Source organism: Branchiostoma belcheri, unplaced genomic scaffold, assembly GCF_001625305.1.
Source record: "Branchiostoma belcheri isolate BF01 breed outbred unplaced genomic scaffold, Haploidv18h27 scaffold16, whole genome shotgun sequence".
Taxonomy (NCBI): Eukaryota; Metazoa; Chordata; class Leptocardii; order Amphioxiformes; family Branchiostomatidae; genus Branchiostoma; species Branchiostoma belcheri.
Window position 1 is genome coordinate 3,983,530 of NW_017803046.1, and position 17,253 is coordinate 4,000,782.

The 17,253-nt window shown below is 40.6% G+C and overlaps 4 protein-coding genes across 20 annotated transcripts in view; 3 read left to right on the top strand and 1 right to left on the bottom strand.

Moving 5' to 3' along the window:
• LOC109465940 (alpha-2,8-sialyltransferase 8F-like) overlaps nucleotides 1-2,634 on the top strand; it is a 6,254-nt gene extending 3,620 nt beyond the window's left edge. For 2 of the 4 annotated variants that reach the window (XM_019763428.1, XM_019763425.1), the window contains 5 exons: nucleotides 188-332; nucleotides 922-1,034; nucleotides 1,292-1,384; nucleotides 1,770-2,023; nucleotides 2,282-2,634. In XM_019763428.1, the coding sequence (XP_019618987.1) occupies nucleotides 188-332; nucleotides 922-1,034; nucleotides 1,292-1,384; nucleotides 1,770-2,023; nucleotides 2,282-2,499 (823 nt within the window). In that variant the 3' untranslated portion in view covers nucleotides 2,500-2,634. The remainder of the gene's footprint in view (nucleotides 1-187; nucleotides 333-921; nucleotides 1,035-1,291; nucleotides 1,385-1,769; nucleotides 2,024-2,281) is intronic. The other 2 variants (XM_019763426.1, XM_019763427.1) reach the window with 1 other exon arrangement.
• A 2,278-nt stretch (nucleotides 2,635-4,912) lies between these two features.
• On the top strand, nucleotides 4,913-7,229 carry LOC109466197 (enoyl-[acyl-carrier-protein] reductase [NADPH] FabL-like). Its single transcript, XM_019763864.1, has 2 exons — nucleotides 4,913-5,128; nucleotides 6,414-7,229. Exon 2 carries the CDS (start codon nucleotides 6,415-6,417, stop codon nucleotides 7,213-7,215), a length of 801 nt encoding a protein of 266 aa, XP_019619423.1. The 5' UTR covers nucleotides 4,913-5,128; nucleotide 6,414; the 3' UTR covers nucleotides 7,216-7,229.
• Nucleotides 7,230-8,419: 1,190 nt separating this feature from the next.
• Nucleotides 8,420-11,939, bottom strand: LOC109466195 (2-aminoadipate transaminase-like). 2 transcript variants are annotated; one of them, XM_019763862.1, is made up of 10 exons: nucleotides 11,762-11,939; nucleotides 11,299-11,523; nucleotides 10,961-11,076; nucleotides 10,613-10,767; nucleotides 10,180-10,341; nucleotides 9,734-10,001; nucleotides 9,403-9,517; nucleotides 9,100-9,171; nucleotides 8,748-8,851; nucleotides 8,420-8,571 (listed from the first exon to the last, which is right to left on the bottom strand). In XM_019763862.1, exons 2-10 carry the CDS (start codon nucleotides 11,464-11,466, stop codon nucleotides 8,445-8,447), a joined length of 1,287 nt encoding a protein of 428 aa, XP_019619421.1. In that variant the 5' UTR covers nucleotides 11,467-11,523; nucleotides 11,762-11,939; the 3' UTR covers nucleotides 8,420-8,444. The 2 variants fall into 2 exon arrangements, with proteins under 2 accessions (XP_019619421.1, XP_019619422.1); XM_019763863.1 differs by lacking the exon at nucleotides 8,748-8,851 and having other exon boundaries at nucleotides 8,441-8,571.
• A 470-nt stretch (nucleotides 11,940-12,409) lies between these two features.
• LOC109466055 (far upstream element-binding protein 1-like) overlaps nucleotides 12,410-17,253 on the top strand; it is a 16,414-nt gene continuing 11,570 nt past the window's right edge. For 7 of the 13 annotated variants that reach the window (XM_019763634.1, XM_019763644.1, XM_019763639.1 and 4 more), the window contains exons 1-2: nucleotides 12,411-12,554; nucleotides 16,949-17,069. In XM_019763634.1, coding sequence (XP_019619193.1) covers nucleotides 12,453-12,554; nucleotides 16,949-17,069 — 223 coding nt within the window. In that variant the 5' untranslated portion in view covers nucleotides 12,411-12,452. Of the gene's footprint in view, nucleotides 12,555-16,948; nucleotides 17,070-17,253 lie in introns of all 13 variants that reach the window. The other 6 variants (XM_019763640.1, XM_019763643.1, XM_019763645.1 and 3 more) reach the window with 2 other exon arrangements.

The window sequence follows — 17,253 nt, forward strand, 5'->3', positions numbered from 1 at the left end:
CCAAAGGAAAGAAAAAAATGCTCAGGGTTAAATAATAAATGCATTGCCATGTCTATGCGGCACATGTGTAACAATGAACAATTATACATATAGACAATGCGATTTACAAAATGCTTAACATACCACCGACAATTTTTGAATACGTTCAAAGCAGTATTTCATGACCATTGACATGTATTTCTCACAGGAAAAGACTTGTAGGCGACAGTCGCTTTGCGAACGGGAATTTTCTTGTCACACAACAGACAGTTAATAAGTCCGGCCTAATGACTCATAGTGAAAATCATGACAACATCACTGTGCCAGAAAAAGTCTTCAATGGATTTCCCAAAGTAGGTTTGGAAACTTGTTTTCCTTCTTTACATTCGAGGAAAATTGTGTACTCGCTTTAAGAAATAAAACCTATAAATCAGCACTTGGTCTGTCTATGTTCAAGGTACTTTTCGGGATTAAACTTTCAATTCAACATAAGGAACACATTTCTAGGATATTTCAAGTGTTTTATAACAGCGAATTTTCCCTCTGGACAAAAGACTTATCTGACCATTATAAATAGCACCTGGTTAAAGTTTATACAGTCTCTGTTGAGTAAAGAACGCTGATCCATATACACTGTACTATCATAGTCTCCGACTATCTTAAGTCTAATGCTGCTCAATGTCAAAGCTCCAGTCTGGTATCCAAACTACCGAGTCTCTTTCGCCCTCTCCCACGTTATGTAGAAGTGGGTAATCTTCAAGCAGATCATACGGTGGCAAAGCAGTCTCCACTGGCCAATTGACTCCTCCTCTGGCCAATGGATACTGCCTTGCCACCGCATGATCTGCTTGGAAATTAAAAATGGGAGCTTCAATTCGTCATAACGAAAGAGACATAATAAGGATAATAATAAGGATAATAATTTACAACTTTTCTACTCAGGAAAGCCCGTTTAAGAACAAACACTTCAATACTTGCAGTGTGGTGGGAAACGGTGGAATACTGAAGGGAAGCGGCTGTGGAAAAGAGATAGACGCATCTGAGTTTGTGTTCAGGTGAGGCACAATGATATGTACAAGTCGATTTAACAGTATATTTTCTTGAGAAATATCTTTATATATAACTTTATCTATAGTTCTGTGCCCAGTGTGCCCCTTTAAAGGCCTTGATGAAGAGTATTAGATGGTTGTGGTGACGATTTCCTTGTTTGAAATATTAGTTTTTACAATTTTTACATTTTTCCACAATCTGCTGTATAATGTTAATACATGAAGCAATGTAAGTTTTATTTCTTCTTTCTCATAACTTGCAGGTTCAACATGGCTCCAATGGGAGATAAATATTCCAGGGACATTGTAAATAAAACTAATCTCATCACCATAAACCCCTCTATGATAGACTACAGGTACTTTTGTATGTTTACCGAAGGAAAACATATTGTTTTTGCTCTGTTTCCTCTTCTTCTTCTTCTTCTCCAAACAAATAAGGTCAATGACCTGAACCAGACGTCTGTCACCATGGTAACTAGTGTTGGGTTACATCATGTTGCAATTTTATAGCAGTAGGGATTTAGACTCCTGTCTGGCCATTATATATGAATGTGTTTGAGTAAAAATTAACAAAGCATGCAAAGGTAAACATATGCATTTGCTTTGCCTTTCTAGTTTGATAGCAAATTCACTTGATTTTGTATGAAATTCAAATGTGGTTAGGGTATGTTGTGAGCTTTGTACATGAACATGTGAAAGATGACATCCTTAGCATAGCTTGCCATCTTTTATTTCATGTAGGTACACCAAGGGCAAGGGAAAAGGAATAGACGTTAAATCATTAACGCATGACCTATCCGCGTACAGAGACAGCTACCTCTGGATCTGGGCCCTTCTGTCCCAAAGTAACGCTAGAAGCGCCTTCAAAGTACAGGAAGCTCTACAAGGAGCCAGCGCCCGTAACCAGGTTAACGTTATCTTCCCGTATCCACTTGTGACAGGAGCAATTATATCATTTTGGAAAAAGCATATATCTGCTCAAAGGCCATCCTCAGGTAGACATCACAAGCTCTGCTATGAACTTTCATGATCATGATTCGATGATTAAATTTTGAATACGAATTTTCCTCATTTTCCGTTGTCTTAATTCATCTCTATATATCTGTTTTATTCTTGTGTTATCTCATCTATCTATCTGTTTAATTTTGTATTATCTATTAATTTTGCATCATCTCACGTGCATTTTTGGTGCCATTCATGTGTACGAATCTTGCTTTAATACTATTTTCCCTTTCTTTCATTCGTGATGATAGGACTGCTCCTGGCGAGTTTGGCTACACAGATGTGCGAGGAGGTGCGTCTGTACGGCTTCTGGCCCTTCCACGCCGACAGGAACAACAGACGCCTGACTCAGCACTACTACGGCAATGCCCTTCCCACGAAAGTTCACAAAATACCGCTTGAGCTCAGACAGCTACAGATACTACACAACAATGGAATTGTTCGTCTGACAACCCACCCATGTCAATAAGTGCTCAATAAGTGGACAGTGTCAATGGTATACATACTATGTATACCATGTAAAACTGAATACTGTTTAGAACAATACCTAGAACACTGTGACTTCGATCAGCGCTCCGCTATTAGTAAAATTAGAATCAGTGCCCACCCCTTGGAAATCGAAAAAGGGCGATATATGAAACTACCTGTGTCGAAGAGAATTTGTAAATATTGTTCTTCAAATGCAGTGGAAGACGAAATTCATTTCATCTCTAATTGTCCATTTTATGATGACATCAAAAAACAATTATTTACCACCGTGTCCAAAATGCTCCCTTACTTCCCCACCATTCCCTACTACAAAAAAACAATTTTACTGCTAAAATCAAAGAACCCACATATTATAGAAGAAGTGGGTAAATTCGTCTTCCATTGCCTAAAAAGAAGTCAAACCCAGTAAAACTATAGCTTGTACCATGTATGTTGTAGAGTATAGTATAATGTTACGGATGTAGATATAGTCTCACATAGCATTGTATTTTCTTTCTTTTGTTGTTTGTAACTGCAATTAGCCCTCGGGCATGTATTTGCAATAAACTTTCTATTATTGACACTGTCCACTTATTGAGCACACATGATACTAGCAGTAGACAGTTGAACTTTGTTCTAAATTATTTATTTGTGGGGTCGTGTAGCGGCAGCGTGCTCGACTCGGAACCAAGAGGTCCCGGATTCGAGTCCTGACGTGCCACCGATCTTGTGACTTTGGGAAAGGCACTTTACACGACATTCCTGAGTATTGTCTTATCCTGTATTCGAGCTCATCCTCTGTGTTGGTGGCATAAAATAAGTTGATATAATTTGAGTGTGCTGTTACAATATCTAGTCATGGAGTTGAATTGAGCTGGAGTTTATTTTTTTGGATTTTACAAGTCGAGATCTAGTGATTGAAGCATAACATTCCAGAAAATGTATTTGTAAGCAAATGGCTCCAAGACTCTTAAATTCTTTTGCAATAAAAATTGTATTTTTGTGAGATAGAATTTGTACACAAGCAGTGACTGAAGCTTTAACTTAAGTGACAGGAAATATATGTGTAACAAGTCATACTAAGCAGAAGGCCATGGCCAGGTATACAGTACCGGTAGTAAACTGTCAGAGAATTGGCAAGAGGACACCAAGCATCTAGGACACACAAGTGTTTGCTGTAATGTGGATACAAGGTACTGTAACTGTATATTGAAATTACATTCTTGAAATTCTTCAGCTGAAATTACAAAGTACAAATGTAGCTGGGGGCGTTCTTCGCACTATTGTGGGATTTTTCTGAAGAATCTTCACATCATCTAAAACCACGTTCTCAATCCCTGGGTCTGCAAACCTTGACTCTCTCTGCTGATGACATTCTTCAAGCTAGTAAGGCCATGTTGATTTGATTATATGGATGACATCCTCTGGGAACCCCAAAACTGATGCGCGCGTGCGAATAAAAAAAAGTTTTGCAAAAAAAAAGTTGCTTTCACTATAAAATCTACGTGGTCAAGAAGGTGGAACAAATGGCACAGAATATGTTATGGCGAATAATCTACTCTTCGAATTCATTTCTTTACATTTTTTCCTTTGATTTTGGCATTCTACGACATTGGTATCGTTTCTAAATGTTTTCCTTGCAACTAATGGTATATTTTGCCCATTTAGTAACTGTTTTGCACGATTTACAGTATGGTTGAAAACTTTTTTTGTTTTTTGGAAACGGCCGAAAATTCATGCGCGCGCGGATGTCATCCATATAATCAAATCAACATGGCCTTACATGAGGTGACTATTTCCAGGTGATTATTGGTGTACTTCCAATGAATCAGGGCAGTATACATGTAATTACTTACTCTTTACAATGAAAAACCGTTGCCATGGCAATTAGTTTTTTAATTGCCAGCCTTGTTTATGCTTAAAACTGTGCTCCCGTATGTTCCAGCAAGCAGGTTGCCGCCGGTTATCATTACTGTTTGTCACCTCCGCATATCATAAATTACCAGCCTTGACGCGCACGTTTAGTCGTGTCCTGCATCCTGCATAATGCGTCGGGAAGCTGTCGACTATAGCATACAACAAAGAGGCTTCCTCAATTCAGAGTGATACGTAGCTATAGCCGGCCATTAGGAGCGTTGTCACGATCATGTAGGCCCCCTTTGAAGTACTGAGGAGTTCATGCGAGCTGTAGCTAGCTAGTTTAACCGCCAGAACACGGAAGTGTTACAACTGATAATGCGTACTTGCTTTTCCAATCAACGAAAACAATGTGCCTTGCGTATAATTGTTGAGAACCCTCTTTCAGTACGTAGTACGAGTACAGTGCTTGTTAAGAAACAAAGCAACAGCGATTTCACCAAAAACTCGGTGTCCTATTGCCCATGGTTAACGTTACGTATACACTGTGGTACATCATGTAACTCTATACTTCACTCAAATGCATATCCACTTCCGTGTCAGAGGTGAGACTTTGGCAGCTTCAGTGCTGACAATAGTATGACGTAGCTAAGGTCAAAAGACAAGCTACACCTCAGTACATTAAATGCATTGATCGAGTCCGTGGCGAATCAGTGCTGAAACATCTCAGTTTTCTGTAAGATTGCTGTCTGATTTGGGCCTCGGGCAAACAGGTAAGAGTATCCAGCATTCACTACAATTTTCACGGGCAGTCTGCTGAGGAAAGTTTGCCACGTGCATGCATTGACATGCACGCTGCATAGCTGCACGTAGCATCACCGGCCCATAGTGCATGACGGAGAACCTCTAGAACCCCGTGTGCTATCGTGGCTACTAACTGCTTGAAAAGATAAGATTAGAACCGTGTGAGTGACAGGGGCTTTCTCTCACTGAATACTTCCTTCAGGGTTTCAACGACAACGTGTTACGTTCGAATTGTTGTTCACAAAGTGGATTTATGGTTGGTTGCAAAAAATACACATAACGTTATGTGTCAAGGTGGGAGCATGCAATTCGTGGGGTAGTTGATAATATAATATTTTTGGGACTAAATTCGCGTTAGGAAGGGAAATGAGACTTTCGCGGTTGATACAATACTACATCTAGTTGTAGCATGGTAGTGCATTTACAGTGCTATCAGCCTTTGGTTACAAATTACAATATGCCTTATGGGCATTACAAAGTTATGGGCAAAATAGTACACAATTGGCCTGCATCGACCGCTATTGGTACATTTCTTCCATTCTAGTCTTGCTAATGCAGAAGCACGGTACTGTCCTTGTTATGGTAACAATAGAGAAGTTCAATATACTGCCGTGCAGCTAGAGTCCTTGTCATGTCACATTATCGTATGACAATACAAAAGGTGTCTCATGTTGTAGAATACTATACAATTGTTGTTGACAGGTACATACTGTCAATAGTGCAAAAAGGTCATAATCATATGAGGAGCAAGAATAATTTTGAATCAGTACTATCGATTTTGTGAACAGGTGCTAGCTTAGTCGGTTGAGCGGTTGGCTTAGCTTGCAAAACATCCTTTCAGTAAATAAGTAATGGACGTGACCGGACTATCAGTTACAGTCTAACAGCGCATTATCTAGGTTCATTCGGGCGAACATGAACCAAGTTCAGCCACTAGGTCGCTGTGCATTGTAAAGCTTCAGCTAGACCTGGAGACCGAAGAGAGTTTTAGGCATAGACCGATGGCAGTTTTTTTACTGAATTTAGCGAGATTGTAAACCCCTGGTGCTGTCCCTGGTGCTGACTATATTTGAGCGTTAACTATTGGGACGTAATCTAGAAGCAGATCCTTCGGCTCTATCCACTTGCCAGACCGTTTCCATTTGCCAAGTTGCGTAAGGTACCAGTGAAAAAAGAGAGAGTCCATCGTGGATTGGGTGGGCTATCTTTTGATCTGTAAACGATTTCCTAACTTCTGTCTCTAACTTCCCCCAGCATGAGTTCTGACAAGGTCGCTCTGGTCACCGGAGGTACCCGCGGGATCGGCTACGGGACAGCCCAGGAGCTGGCCGGCGCAGGATACAACCTCGTCCTGGGGTACAAGGAGAACAACCAGCGGGCTGAAGGCGCCAAGGCCGAGCTGGAGGAGACGTACAAGGTACGCGTGTTCCTGGTGGCAGGAGGGGCGGAGGAAGAGACCACCGTGGACGCCTACTTCGCCTGCGTCGATGAGAACTTTGGCGGGAAGTTGACAGCGTTGGTCCACAACGCCGGCAGTATGTACGGGCCTCAGGGGCTGCCACCAAAGCCAGGTGCTAACGGGAGCTGGTTCGCAGGCTGGGAGGCGTACGAATACTACCAAAACCTCTACTCGAGGTGCTTCCTCCGGCTGGTGGAGAAGGCCGTGACACGCATGGAGGACGACCGCGGATACATCGTCGCCGTGTCCGGAGTCGGCTGTAACAGCAACACGTCCCCAAGCCTGCCTTACTTCACCCCGGGCATGGCCAAATCCAGCATGGAGTACATGGTGAGGAACTACGCCAAGCAGCTGGCGCCCAGGCGGATCACCTGTAACACCGTCATCCCGGGAATGATCGACACAGAAGCCTGGGCACCGGTCAAGGAGAGGCTCGGGAACGACGGGATGGAGGGTATGGTGAACCGGCTGTGCGGGATGAAGCGCTGGGGTACCCCGAGGGAAGTCGGCGGCGTGATCGCGTTCCTCTGCTCGGAGAGGGCGTCCTTCATCACCGGCGTGGCCATACCTGTGGACGGAGCTTTCCATCTCAAGTAGCAAAAATATTCCCCATAACAGGCTCATTGGTCGGTGATTTGATAGTGCCATTTCTTGATGAATTGTTGATTGGTTGTGGGTCAATGCAATGTCGATGCTTAAGTTTTAAAACGTAAACCGAGATGTTGGCAGTAATCAGAAAATGGAACAATAATTTTTAAAACCTTTATTGTGAAGTACAGGCCATAGTGATAAAGTAGATTACAGTCTGTGATATATCAGAAAGTGATAACTCACTGGGTTTATGTGCACTGATATAAACTACAAGTATGTTAACAGGTTCAACTCTTTTTTGACATTTGTCACATATGTATGAAAATCTTTGCTGCAAAGAAATGTGGTTATGTGTGCCTTTTCAATGTGGAGTTTGTGTGAACTAATCTGGTGTTTTGTGATGGCTGTTCCACATGTGTCGAAAGTTTGTGTATTTTATATATTAATAATCAAGCAAAGAAGGGAAAAATCAAGACGCTGACCAGAAAGCCTGGTGTACATGTATATGGAGGCTATGATGACATGACACTCAATGCCAACGATTGACTCTTGATATAAACAGCAATGATATACTTAGTATCATGTTATACATCTTCCCTGAAATAAATTTGTCATGACCATTGATCATGTACAGCTTTTTAAAAAATTCCTCTCAATATGACACTTTGCGTATTTTAACACCTGCTTCTGGCACCGATTACAAGCAACAAAATCCATAACCTTGCTCCACACACAAGAGGCATTAATGATTATTGCACAGTCTTGTATGATTATACTTCCATATGTTCCCAGATATAACCATTGTATACCCTAATGTCTGAACACGAGGTACATGTTCTACTATAATAGTAAATGTAGATATTATTTCAAGCTGCATAGCATTCCCCTTCATGATATACATGTATACACATTTACCTATTACAATGTACCTGCGAAAAGTTGTTCCTCAAATATATAATCTTTCCTTCAATCACTATTAGAAATATTCTTTATGCCAACCCTAACATTTCAATACAATCTCTTGGTTTAAAGAATAATGATTAGTATTAAAAACAATTATTGCTCATTACCTGAGGTAATTACAGAGATATTAATAAGTTAACAAACACCTAATATGTACATGTACTTCATGTAGGTGAACAGTATACATTTGTACATGTATCTAGTCAAGTCTCTCCTGCCCATGCTACCAACTATATTTGTGCATAGATGACTCTAAAGCATTCTAAGCACTACTAAGTGGTCTCCATCATCAGCCTTGCACACTGTCCAATCTTCCTCACAGCATCAGTGAGAGTCTCCAAGTCGTACAGCGCGAAGCACACACGCAGGCAGTTCTCAAACAGTCCCTGAGGCGAACATCTGTACAACAAACAAACAAACAAACAATGAGTTGCGAGAGAAATTACAATTGACTTCATCACTGTGCTTTTAAAATGTTTTTGACTCAATATACATGCACTTTGAGAGGTAAACTTGAGATGTAGGCATTTGCAAATTTCTGACTGATTGAAGAAAAGAGTACTGGAAACACTCACATGCTTCCCACATAGAATGACACATTGTGGTCCATGATGCAGATTTTCTTCAGTTCTGTGCAGCTGAAACCCTGAGGAAACTCCACCCAAATGAAGAAACCACCCTGGATATAGATGAAACAAGATGTAATGAATGCACTACAGATTTCTGTATTTTGTGTAATACCGGTACCTTAGGGTTTATTTTCTTGTCAAGCAAAGAGTGACAACAGTAACCTGCTATTCTTTGCTGTCATAATGCGAGGTACCTTCAGCCTATGAAACAAATTTTAAGATAAGACAGTTTTTCTTACCAAGTACATATAGCTTGAAACGTTATCAGAAATGTAAAAAATTACTAATAGTCCTGTACCTTAGGCAACAGGCAGGAAACCCCTGTCGGCCATTCCTCTATAATGATTTTGTGAACAGCATTCATGTTTCTCTGAAATAAAGCCAACCTCTGTTAATACATGTAACTTCAAATTGAAGTAACAATCAACAAATAAATTAAAAAAAATTCAATGCTTGTCACCATGGTTACTGGTGCTGTAGCAGACACCCCATGGTGTTGGTAGTGGTGCAAGTTGCAGGACAGTTGGACTCGTGGCACCATAATAGGTAAACTGGCATCTACTGTATATAAATGTGAATAAGAATCCCCCCTGAAACTTACTGCATAGATCTCCTGGATCTTGCCCAAGTTCTGCTCAACAAGTCCGAGTTGGAGGGCGCTGGCAATGATCCCTGAGGTGTAGTTATTGAAGGCACCTCCACTGTCACAGTACGAGCTGTCAAAAGACAGAGGTGATTATACGCCAACTGCTCTAGGTACAGAGAACAGAGTAAGCATACTTGTTCTTGTTGCAAAATCTCTCATACATATAGCAAGATACACGCAAGGAAGGCAGTCCAAGTGTGCAGTTTTGTATTGAATTTCAAACTCTTTGTCTTTTGTGATCAACAGATCTTGTAGCTACAAAACAAAGGATGAACCTTCAAGTCACCTGTTCATTATTAAGCTCCGAATCTTCTTCGGTGCCTGTATCCACCCCAGCCTCAGCCCGGGGCTCAGGATTTTGCTGAAGGAGCCGTTTGATACCACGTTACCATGGAATCCAGGGTCTGTCTCTTGGTCAAATGAAATGAGCGCAGGAGGAGGAGTTACAAAGTTTCCCTGGGAGTCCTTCTCATAACACAGGGTGTTATACACGTCATCACACACCACCAGTATGTGGTGCTTCCTGGCCACCTGGACAAGCTGTCTGCAGCGACCTGAAAACAGACCATGGTGAAATTTTTAAAAGTTTAACTCATGCACTATATATAATATATATATTCCAGGTGTGCAGTACACATATGCATGAACCATTAGGAAACTGATAATAACAATCAAGTCAGGGCTTATACTTTTAGACCATTAGAGAATAGATACTAATTAGAGCTCATTTACGTTGGGAGAGACAGCGTCCTGTTGGGTTGTGAAAGGTGGGGATGAGGTACAGCATGGTCCAGAAGGGCCGATCTTCTGTGACACAGACAGTCGGGGATTTCTTGTGCTCTTCCAACAGTCCATCCAGCATGTCCACATTAATGCCTTCTTCATCCATAGGAACTGTATGTATAAAGTTTTTTAAAAAAATCAGGAAGTCATTATACTCATAGAGAAGAAATGGTGCCACACATGCAATTTTTGCAAAATATATGCCTGGCCGAGTGGTTAATACAAACTAACTCACTATTCACTTACATTTGATTGTACATGTAGTTACTTAGTTGTGTTTTTTAATGGAATCATGAATCATAGAATATACAACTATGGTATTTTCTTCAGGTGGTCCTACTGGTACCATACTTAACCTTCTGCAGTGATGAGGAAGCAATACCTGAAATTGTCTTTAATCCCAAGTCTGTCTTCAGTATCTGGAAGCCTATGAAGTAGGTGGGGTCCTCTACAAACACTACATCTCCTCGGTTGAACAACAGGGAAGCCAGCATGAACAGGCCTTGTGTTGCCCCTGCTGTCACCACTAAGGAAGAACTGTGGCAAAGATATCAGCAGCTAGGTTAAATATATAATTCCTCACTTCAAAATGCTACTTGAACATAAAGCCACACCAATTTACTAGTAACTTCTTGGTTCTTTCTTATCGCTCCATTACTTTCCTTTTAATCTTGAATTAGTTTAAAGTAGGATTCCCATGTATAAAAATGTTGAATTTTCATGGAAGCACCTGTCAACTGGATATCTGTAATGCCTGGTGAGGAAAGAGGCCAACTCTTTCCTGTAGGCTATGTCTCCATTCCGTGGGCCATACTGGAACAGGAAGCCTTCCTTCTCTTCACTTTTCTGGGTAAGAGTTACAATATTTTAAAAAGTCAAGAGTGCAAAATCTCCAAGCAGATTCTACAGTGGGAAGGCACTATCAAATCCGATACTTTCTTGCCTCTGTAGCATCTGCTTGGAGATTAAGGTTCAAAATATAAGAAGAAGAAGGGTTTTTGAACATTTTATGATGGATACATTTTGTACTTAAGACAAAATCATATTTTATATTACACAGAAACTTGCCATTCTGTGTTCAGTTGCCACTCTCATGATGCGAGCACACTGTTGGAGGATGGTGTATGCTGGGGCTCCGATCTGCAAGTTTATCCTCCCATTCTCAAACATGTTCTGCTCGTCGTATGCATCCTTTGCATCCACTTTGCACTGGACATCCTCAGTTGGACTGGACATGGTACCGCTACCCCGATCTAGGAAGGAATCTTCCTGGCTTTTACCAGTATTATGTGCCTTCAAGAGAAAGAACATTGAAGAAAAAGTCAAAAGGAGATTACTAGTAGGTATTAAATCACTTCTCAGAAAGCTTCTGGATCGACGCTACAATTTACAAAGATCAACATCTTGACTATAGTATTATGTCTCTTTGATCATACATTACATGTACCTTGTACCCTTCTTATCAAACTTAAAGTTTAATACATGTAGTTAGTCAACATAACTTCTGCATAGAAAAGTTTGCCCATGTTACCTTCAAGTTCTAGTTGATTCCCCCCTTTGCAACAGCTATGTAGTATTAGAGATTAGAAACAGCTAAATGATAGCTGATAATGTAGTCAGGACCAGTTTAACAAGACACACCCCCTCAGGTTATTGATTCCCAACACCTCTGATCACAAAGGATCACCTGTCTCGGTGTGATATCCAGTGTTTCCAAACCACTTAGGGCGACAGAACGATGAGAAAGTCTTAAACACAACTTAAAAACATAGATTCATAACCTTATGGGTGGTGTGCCTAAAGTCGTCTGTTAAACTATTTTTATCTTTGTAATTTTTCGTTTTTGCCATGTTCTTCACCAAAGTAGTCACAAAAGTGTCCATAAGAAGTATGTATTTTGTCGCCTTCTAATTACCTCGAGACAAAGGTCACATTTTGGAATATTCTATTTACGAGATGCGAATGGGGACTACCCTAGTAAAGGCTGTAATTTGGTTTGTACATATTTTCCCAACAAGACTTTGCAAATTTTTACCGTTTTCACTGCTTAATGTAATAAACAGCTTTGACTGTGCCATTTGCATGGTATTGCAAATATCATGTTTCAAATCTGAAAATATATTTCTTCTGAATTCTTCATCCTACCTGCAGAAGATACCATATAGTTTACCCACAATGCATCCCGCAGGAAACTCACATTTCGCAGCCACCATTTTGTCAAGATGAGCATGATGGACTATTCAGCGGTGGCGCCTCCGTCGGCGATGTCGACGCCAGAAACACAAAATGCAGCTTTTGCAGACGCATTACAGAGAGCAAGACAGGTGAAGAAGAGTATTTTCTCAAATTTTGTCGGAAAATTTTTTGTCTGTATCGTAGATGCTTCGAGAAACGCCGTCGTAAAGTGACGGAGTCGACGCGCGCACAGTGGCGGCCGTGACATGACCGCGTGCTAGCAAATAATGCCTTGTTTGTCAAGCACGGATTCACCAGCAAATTCTTAAAACACTTGCCCAAACTAGGAAATTTTGAACCCAATGTTGCAACCTGTTTTTCTATCAAGATATTGTTAAGTCCATACCTCAGAAATCTATCGGTAGATTAAGATTTTAATTAATTTTTAGGGGTAAAAAATGTGGGTACGTTTTGCACATGTCGCCAGCTTCTAGCTTCTGTTCTGCTTCTGCTAGATTTGTGTTGCTTATGATGAGATTTAAACTGATTAATCCATCTCATGTACATCATCTGAAGACTAAAAAATTTGTGTTCACCTATCTCAAATATAATGCCAAAAAATTTGAGAAAAAATGACTCGTTTACGTCGAAAACTTTGACCTAAAATGTGGCCGTTTTTCTGGTGCGAAAATTTTGCGGCGTGGTGAAAAGAAGGCTCCTTTGTTCTCATGAATGGCGTGCTCTCGGCCCTCAAGCGGAAACGCGAAGTTGGCATTTCCCAAACAGTCTGGGGTTAGATCGTAGATGGGGGGGAAATGAACGTAATGAAGGAAATGAAGACGACAGGACACTTGAGAACTTTGATAAATTTTTCCTAAATTTTGCTGAGAGTATGTAAGATTCATGTGCCTTGAGATATGCCCCTGTGCAAACAGATGTTTGCTGTCATAGCCAAAGACTTCCTTCGGCCCTAGTCAGGAAATGCTTGCAAGTTTATCCAGCCAGCTCTTACAGATCTATAACACCCTGTGTCAAATTATGTCTCGGAAATAATTGAGAGGGTTGCAGTTTTCTTATAGGAATAGCTCAGTTCTAAATTATGTACTCTAATTTTCTTGAAGGAAAATCCCAGAAGTGAGGATGAAACCTCTTTATTTCAAGCAAAAATGATTTATTCACTCGAAGAGTGTTGCTGGGTTATGTTTATAGAAACCTTAAGACCATTCTGGTGTTGACTACTATCTAGTTACCTTCGCCAAGAAGGTTATGTTTTCAGTAGCGTTTGTCTGTGTGTGTGTGGGTTTGTGTGTGTGTGTGTGTGTGGTTTAGCAAGATAACTCGAGAAGCAGTGGATGGATTGGAATGAAACTTGGTAGGTGGGTAGGACTTCATGAGACCTAGAAATGATTAGATTTTGGGCCCCCTGGCGGCTTTCCTAGGTACTGCAGCTGAACTTCCGGTTTTGATATCTCATGTTCTGGACATGCTAGGGTCACGAATTTTGGTTGGTAGATAGCTCTTGGGGTAGGAAAGAAGTGACATAAGTTTGGGTCCCCTAGCGCCTTGTTCTGGAACTGCAGGAGCATTTGTTGAAAAAAATGTGAAGGGCGATAACTCAAGAACCGGTTGACGTATTGTCGTGATTTTTGGTATGTAGGTAGTTGAAGTGATGCTTGACATAATCAAATGGCAATTATGCAAATCAGGACTTAATTTGCATAATTAATGAGGAAATTCCATAAATCTGCTTTGTTCGATAATAGAACTATGAAACACTTGTGACATCTACTTGAGAACGAGAAAAACATCTGAGGATATAGATTATGTAAATGAGGACCTAATTTGCATAATTAATGGCAAATTCTTATAATTCCATAGTTGTAACTGCTGCACCCCGAATTTCATACTTGCCACATTTGGAAGTTATAAGTGAAGGTGAACAGCAATAAACATAACTTATTCAAATCATGACCTCATTTGCATAATTTATGAGGAAGTGCTATAATAGCCTTTTTGTTAAGATAAGGCTGTCATTGGGTGGAGAATATGATCAACTGATATAATCCATGCAAATGAAGCTCTTATTTACAAAATCAATGATTAAAATTGTATATTTGTCACCCGCAAGGGTTAACATCATTTGGCGAAGGTATGAGATCGTGGAACTCTTGTTTCACTTGTACTTCATGTTCTCATTATTTCGTCATTTTCATCTTGAAAATTTCTAGCACGTGATTTGCATGTACTTCTTTCTTGAAGGCGAAGGACATGTATAATATCCAAAATTAAAAACAGAAGTCCTTTTGTGGATGCTTAATGGCCTTTGGCAAAAGTAGAAACATCTGGATCTACCAGAATTTGGCAAACAGTAAAAGTTATGTCTGGGGCACAGGGGCAAGCTCACAAGTTGTATGTTAATGAGGAAAACATGTCTTTCATTTCAAAACTTTTGTTTCAAGCTGCCTTTTTGTGCAAGGTAAAAATTACCCTGGTACATGTCTATTTGCAACCAAGAAAGCATCTTAACTTTTAAGTATGTGTTGTGTTGGCTAGAGGGATACAATTGCAGCCCTTTGCGTACCGACGGCTAGACATGTTGGTATGTGGTTCTAAAACATTGCCAATACAAGTGGTACTTGACAACAATGAATTCAGGCTGTCTACTGTAGGAAATTGGCTCTGGAGCCCGTAATTCACGTACATATTAAAGTCAAAGTCGTAATGATTGAGTCCCTGAATCAAAAGTTTATGTTCAGACCAAATATGGGTATTGTCGGATCCCTCTGTTTACTGGCTCAGTTTGCAGTAAATGTTTTTACTTCAAATAAGTTTGGTTTAGGTGGCAGTTTTACAGAATATTGTCTGGAGAAAGCTGCTGGAGAAACTTTGGAATAACTTGTCATGTAAGGACTCCTTCAGTAGTTCTGCTGATTGACTCATTCCTTGGCAGATTACGCCATAGCATTCTGTGGCATGCCCTGCAGTAAATTCAGCTGTCAGTTGACGCTCAGCCCAATCAAGGTTAGCCTGTACAATCTGATTGAGGTTTGTGCACACTCATCAATTTATGCTGAGATATTGGATGGAGGCCCCCTCAGTAGAGGATACAAGTTGTCTTTTTGATTGCATCCATGGATTTTCAATTTATGGCCTTGACATTTGGTACCACCATAGGGAAGAGATTGCAAAAGATTTGATTATGCCGAGATTGAAAATATGCAAATCATGACCTCTGTGATTCCTTGTTTGCGTCCTCTGTTTCAATTTATCAGTATATCCTTGAATCAGCTACTGAAGGTTAGAGATTAAGGCCAGGAAAAAACCTTTGGCCATGCCAAACTGGATGCTGGCATGATTTGGAGTCTATTATTGTATCATCCTGGTTGTCTGGATGTCTTGTGACAACCATTTCCTAGATTCTGGTTTACAAGACTGCGCAGATGTTGTGTCCGGTATGTGACTTTGTCAATACTTTACATGTTGCTCTTCGAAATAATTTTTTTTGTCATTTAAAAGGCTTTTGCCGCATGATTTCTCAGAGGACTGTTTCTTGAGCTTTTAGCTTTCCTTTGAATGCAGTATTGATTTTTTTCTTGGGGGAAAGCCTGCAAGGCCTTATTTGTAAAACAAGTAATAAGGGTTATAAAATATGCATAAGCCCTTACTTGTATAGTCAGAATAAAAGTGCATGTAAGATAACCTGTAATTTTCCCTGGATGATGATATGTGTTGCAGTCAGGCAACCAGTGTAGTGATGCTTGAGGCTATCATGCCGTCTTGCAAGGACAGTAGGAGTAATACTGTTTTTTCTGAGCAAATTTTTCCCTTTGCAAAGTGTTAGGCATTTCATATCACATTTCATGTGATTGTGAACTGTTGTTAGCTTTTAGACATCATAGAACAAGTCGTCATAATGATAACTTCTATGATGCCACCATTTGCTAGCCTAGATGCCAGACTGTTTCCAAGGCCTTCAGCCTCAGGGCCAAGAAGCTGCAGTGTGTAGGCCCTAGAAACACTCTAGCATCCAGGATTACACTTTCAGCTGCCAGAAATGGATCTTGCAAAGCGCTCCCAAGTTTGACGAACTTGATGCCCAAACATGACCTGAAATTTATTTCTGTCCTTAGAAAAGAGTCGGCTTGCAATACAAGAACGCGACAGTGAACCATGGGGCAGTAGTTGGTATTTTTATAGTGAAACTGAATATACTTTGATGTTTGTATTCATAGGATGAACATACCAAAGGCGTACAGCAACACTAGGGAACTAGAGCTGTTTAACTGTCGCTCACACATTTCTGTTACTGTTTTCCCCTTACAAAGAATTTGGCCTCTTGATCTTCCAGTCGGAAGCGTTATCTTGTTTAAACTTAACCCAGCTGCTTATAGCTGTGAGCTGTCACTGTTCTTAAATAAGAGCAGTCTCTGTAGAATGGACCTGCTATGGAAAAGTATAGAATTTTTTCGTACAGTTAAGAATTTTTATAGACGCATTAATGCAGATGTGACAGACTGTTAAATGTTAGAGCATGTCATTTCAGATTGCTGCTAAGATAGGAGGTGACGGCGCAGTCCCCGAAACAGACTCTCGGAAACGAGGGCTGGAAGACGGGCCAGGTGAGCTGAATGGCACACCTGACAACATGTTCCGAGACTACGGAGGTAGAGTTGCGTTCTTATACCCAGGGCTTTTACCTGGTTACCAGGGGTGTTTACTGTGAAGGCCGTGGTGCCAACAAGTGCACACAATGCGCAATGTTACTCTAGTGTCACAACCCACACAATTTTCCCATTGCAAAAGAAAGTAAACGTGATGTCAACAACAACATAGATGATCAAGGAAGGG

Excerpts from the sequence above, each read along its gene's own strand:
- LOC109466197 (XM_019763864.1), top strand. The coding sequence starts at position 6,415 with ATGAGTTCTGACAAGGTCGCTCTGGTCACCGGAGGTACCCGCGGGATC.
- LOC109466195 (XM_019763862.1), bottom strand. The coding sequence starts at position 11,466 with ATGTCCAGTCCAACTGAGGATGTCCAGTGCAAAGTGGATGCAAAGGAT. Across the intron at positions 11,077-11,298 it reads TGGCAACTGAACACAGAATG|AAAAGTGAAGAGAAGGAAGG; the intron begins GCAAGTTTCTGT and ends ACTCTTACCCAG. Across the intron at positions 9,172-9,402 it reads AGATCCAGGAGATCTATGCA|AGAAACATGAATGCTGTTCA; the intron begins GTAAGTTTCAGG and ends GCTTTATTTCAG.